General features: G+C 35.8%; 1 protein-coding gene across 1 annotated transcript in view; it reads right to left on the reverse strand.

The window, feature by feature from the left end:
• Window positions 1-3,020: 3,020 nt before the first annotated feature.
• LOC107695971 (disks large-associated protein 2) overlaps window positions 3,021-4,714 on the reverse strand; it is a 24,134-nt gene continuing 22,440 nt past the window's right edge. Inside the window, exon 8 of the mRNA XM_016496097.1 lies at window positions 3,021-3,836. Coding sequence (XP_016351583.1) covers window positions 3,621-3,836 — 216 coding nt within the window. The 3' untranslated portion in view covers window positions 3,021-3,620. The remainder of the gene's footprint in view (window positions 3,837-4,714) is intronic.

A 4,714-nucleotide genomic window follows, 5' to 3' on the forward strand; every position in this document is an offset into this window, starting at 1 on the left:
AAAAACCTGCAATGGTGTTGATGACTGTGGAGACAACAGTGACGAGATGTGCTGCCAAAGTGAGTCTGACATCATTATTCCTGTTTTCTCATTTTCCCATCAGTTGTTCCCTTCATGCCAGTGTTTAGAAATAAAGCACATTTTTTTATGAAATGTATTACATTTGCAATTTTGTTTAAGAGCTCCTTTTGTGCTCAATGTGAGGATTAAACCAATGGAGTTCTGATCAACAATTTGTAAAGATAACGAGATGATGATAAACCAGTTTTTGGTTGAAATATCCCTTGCTTTAAATGTGGCATTAAAACTAATCATTACTCAATTCATTTTTCCTGTACGAGACTGAATGTACTCCTAAAATGAGCTGAAACATTTATTGACAAATCCCTTTTTTCTGCTGCTTCTTCTTCATTTTTTTTTTAATTATTTTTACTTATATATATATATATATATATATATATATATATATTTATTTTTATTATTATTTTATTTATTCATTAATTTTTTTGCAAGAGCAGGGCAGTACATTCACAATGCTTTTTGCTTAAGATGCTGTAAGGCTGCCAGGTAAAGGAAATAGCTAAAAAGCCAGGGATTTATATGCTGCTTTCTAACGCCTTATGAATGTAAGCAGCAGTTATGCTAAGAGGATAGACAGTACCGCTAGCAATGTAGCAAACGGCCATCTCTATATAGTTAGGCCTGGAACCAGGGTGAAAAATCCTGCAGTCAGAGTTGTGGACAGTTAAAATTCATCATTGTGCCAGTAAAAATAATTAATAACTGCTGTTAAATAACTGTTGTATTTACAAATATAAGGTACTGAATCTAATGCTGCTGTTGGTTATTATTTAGTCCACAATCGAGGTAATAAAGAACCTAAAGCCAAATTAGAAATAAAAAAGTGAATTGTTGCCACCCAACCTAAAATATGGTATTTGAATTCAACAATTCATCATAGAGACCCCTATTGCACACCCGGGTTTCTGTTCTCAAAAGTGACAAGGCAGATGGACACATTGTTGTGCAAATGCTGGACCGAAAAGTGTGATATACAAAAAGCATGACTGTCTAACCTAAAATAAATATATTTCTTTTCAACAAACCAGTGACCATAAATATGATAATCCGAGATGATACACTGTTAAACCTCCCTTTAAAAAGTCCACAGGTGGTTTATAGTGCTGTGCAGAAAGGAGAGGAGGGGGCTTCTACATTTTAGAGTATAAAGCAGCACCATTTACAGTAATATTATTAAAGTTTCTTTTGCACCTTTATATGTCACAGACTACCTTGAGTGGTGAACATTGAGGAAGATTAGTGTTGTAAATATTTCTCTGTAAATGTTTTTGTGTAAAACCGGTGGTCAGTCAATGAAAGTCAAGCTATGACTGAATGATATCAAGGCCTTTTTGGCCTGAATGGACTTTAAACCTTAGCCATCGAATAAAAGGATTTGTAAAACTCTCTTTGACACCGCAGTTAAGTCCAGAACTAGATTTAATCTCTATTAACCCTGAAGCTAAAACTAAATTGAAGTCTAGAAGCAAAACCTTCGTGCGAATCCCCCACTGCGACAACATCACGAGGATCAAGATCAACATTTCCGTTGGAAATACAAATGTGGATCATTTAAGAAGTAGAACTGCTTTGTAACGCCTTTTGAGCAGTAAAGACTTTGCAACCTTAAAGAAATTGCAATCTTAAATTTGCTTATTTAAATCTAAACTCCATACTAAGTCAAGTTTAGAGTCATTTTAGTTTTCTGTTTGTGGGAATGATGCTCTGGATGAAGTGACTATGCTGTGACATTAGTTTTGTGCCAGTGCTATAGAATACATTTTCTGAAAGGAGTGTTAACTGTGCCTATGCTGAGGGCTAGACTTTGGCTTTGTTCAGACAGGCAGCAAAAATCTGATTTTTTATTTTTTTTTTGGAGTCTGATGTTTCCGAACTACATCCATATGTGGTCTGAAATCGGTTTAAAATCTTTTGGAATGTGTCTGAACAGTCAAATTAGTTTTTAGTCATTCCAAAAGCATCACATTCCGTATGTCTCTTTTTTCTTAATTTTTTTCCCCTCATATATTCAATTATATGACATTTGATGGAGCCCCTAAGGGGACATGGTGTTGGAAAAAAATATGAGATGGGAATGAAAATTATATGTGACCCTGGACCACAAAACCAGTCATAAGTGTCAATTTTACGAAATTGAGATTTATATATCACCTGAAAACTGAATAGATAAGCTTTCCATTGATGTATGGTTTGTTAGGATAGGACAATATTTGGCCGAGATACAACTATTTGAAAATCTGGAATCTGAGGGTGCAAAAAAAAAAATCAAAATATTGAGAAAATCGCCTTTAAAGTTGTCCAAATTAAGTTCTTAGCAATACATATTACTAATCAAAAACTAAGTTTTCATATATTTACAGTAGGAAATTTACAAAATATCTTGATGGAACATGATCATGATCCTTGCGTTGCCCCAACAAATGTTGCATTCACCCACAAAAGCATTGGAATATAGCCACCTCATATTATTTCCAACACAAACATTTCGCGAGCGAATGAAAAGTTTCTCAGGGGAACGCAAACGTTTTTGTGCAAGAATACAAACATTTAGTGAGAGAAAGCAACATTTCTTAGGGGAAAGCAAAGGTTTTGTGAGAAGCGCAAACATTTCACAAGAAAGCGCAAAGCTTCTCAGGGAAATGTAAACGTTTTTTGAGTGAACGCAAACGTTTTGTGAGAGAATGCGAAGTTTCTCAGGGGAACGCAGAAGTTTTTGTGCAAGAACACAAACGTTTAGTGAGAAAAAGCAACATTTCTTAGGGGAAAGCAAAGGTTTTGTGAGAAGCGCAAACGTTTCACAAGAAAGCGCAAAGCTTCTCAGGGAAATGTAAACGTTTTTTGAGAGAATGCAAACGTTTTGTGAGAGAATGCGAAGTTTCTCAGGGGAATGCAAAAGTTACGTGAGAGAATGCAAAGGTTCTCAGAGGAACGTAACAGAACACAAATGTTTTGTGAGAGAATGCAGTTTCTCAGGGGAACGCAATATTTTTTCAAGAGAACGTGAGAGTTTCGCGAGAGAACTTAAAATCATTGAAATATAATTTTCCATCACCATGTCCCTATGGCTCCATAAAATTCATGTCATAAATAGTGAGTGAATGAGTCAGTGGTTTTGGACACAGTATGTGCATGAATGTTAATATAATAATTGCTAATGAGCTAATCGCTCTCACACATCTCATGGTGGGATTGTTACTTATATCACTACTATTGCAACCGTAACCTAATTGCGTCCTAAAAATTGGATGTAAAAACCAAATCGGATTTGTGTGCAGTGTGGACAAAGCCTTAGTTTTGGCCTCTGAATAACCTTTAAACTGAAATACAAACTGGGTTGCGGTAGCTGCAGGCCTTGGAGTGCTTAGACTGCCATGACCTCTTTGCATTGAGCTCTGTTTGAGGCATATATAAATTCACCACTATTCTCAGCTCAGAGTAGATGATGAGCAGAGGAAGAATACTTGTAACAGATGGGAGAATGTGTACGGGCGGAGCAGTGACATGGAGCAGAATGGATGTACCCTGTTATTATGTGTGTTTCATAAACGTGTTTGGGCTTCAGGGATGTAGATCTCTATGCTGTCAGCCCGCTCTGTAACTGAGCTCTGACGGAAAGACGCAGCCCGTTTTGCAGCTAGGAGCCTACGGCGGGCCTCTTGCCTCTGTCGGTCCTGCAGATCCAAGGATCGCTCGCGCATGACAGCTCCACGACCTTTAGGAGGCCTCTTTGTAACAGGAGGTGGCCATTTTCTTTCCTGAAGTAAAGAAGTAGAGTTTGTTATCATTTCCTTGGTTTATTAGAATTTGTGTCAATGCAACAAAACAATTTAGTGCAAATAATCAAAAAAATGTTTTTGTGATTTTCTTATTTATTGTGAAAACAAATGCACAAAATGAACTTAGTGGGGAAAAAATTAACTGACAGCTCTCATTTAAACAGAGAGAGCTGATATTGACAGAGACAAAAGCATCATTATATTACATTTTTACAATTTAATATAAAAAGATTAAGGCTTTTGATTTTACTGTGATGTTGAATGGCTATATTTACTCATTTTATCCCAGGAAATTGATTAAAAAAATTATTTAATAGAGGCATCAGAATCAGCATCAGTATTAGTAATTATACAGTGGGTACGGAAAGTATTCAGACCCCCTTCAATTTTTCACTCTTTGTTATATTGCAGCCATTTGCTAAAATCATTTAAGTTAATTACTCCCTAAAAAAGTAACTAATTGCGTTACCTAGTTACGTTTTATGGAAAGTAATGCGTTAAATTACTTTTGTTTTACTTTTTCTCATCTGGCCTGGGCTTGCTTGTTTGTTTTTAATATAAAAAAAAGTTATATTTTTGGCAAATATAAAAGCCCATTCACACCAAAAGTGAAATTAATAAGGCTGAAGGAAATGGGTCCCACTTTATATTAAGTGGCCCTAATACCTGTGTACTTGCATAGTAACTAGATGTGTACGTAGTATGTAACCACAGTGCAAGTACACATTGGTACATAGTATCTAGAGCTGTACTATTTCTGTAACTACACACATGTAACAATCCTCCGAATGGTTTGTGTAAGTACAAATGTGTAACAGGGCATATATAACTACACATTGTAACAACAATATGTATAA

This window comes from Sinocyclocheilus anshuiensis, unplaced genomic scaffold (assembly GCF_001515605.1).
Source record: "Sinocyclocheilus anshuiensis isolate Anshui unplaced genomic scaffold, SAMN03320099.WGS_v1.1 scaffold742, whole genome shotgun sequence".
NCBI lineage: Eukaryota > Metazoa > Chordata > Actinopteri > Cypriniformes > Cyprinidae > Sinocyclocheilus > Sinocyclocheilus anshuiensis.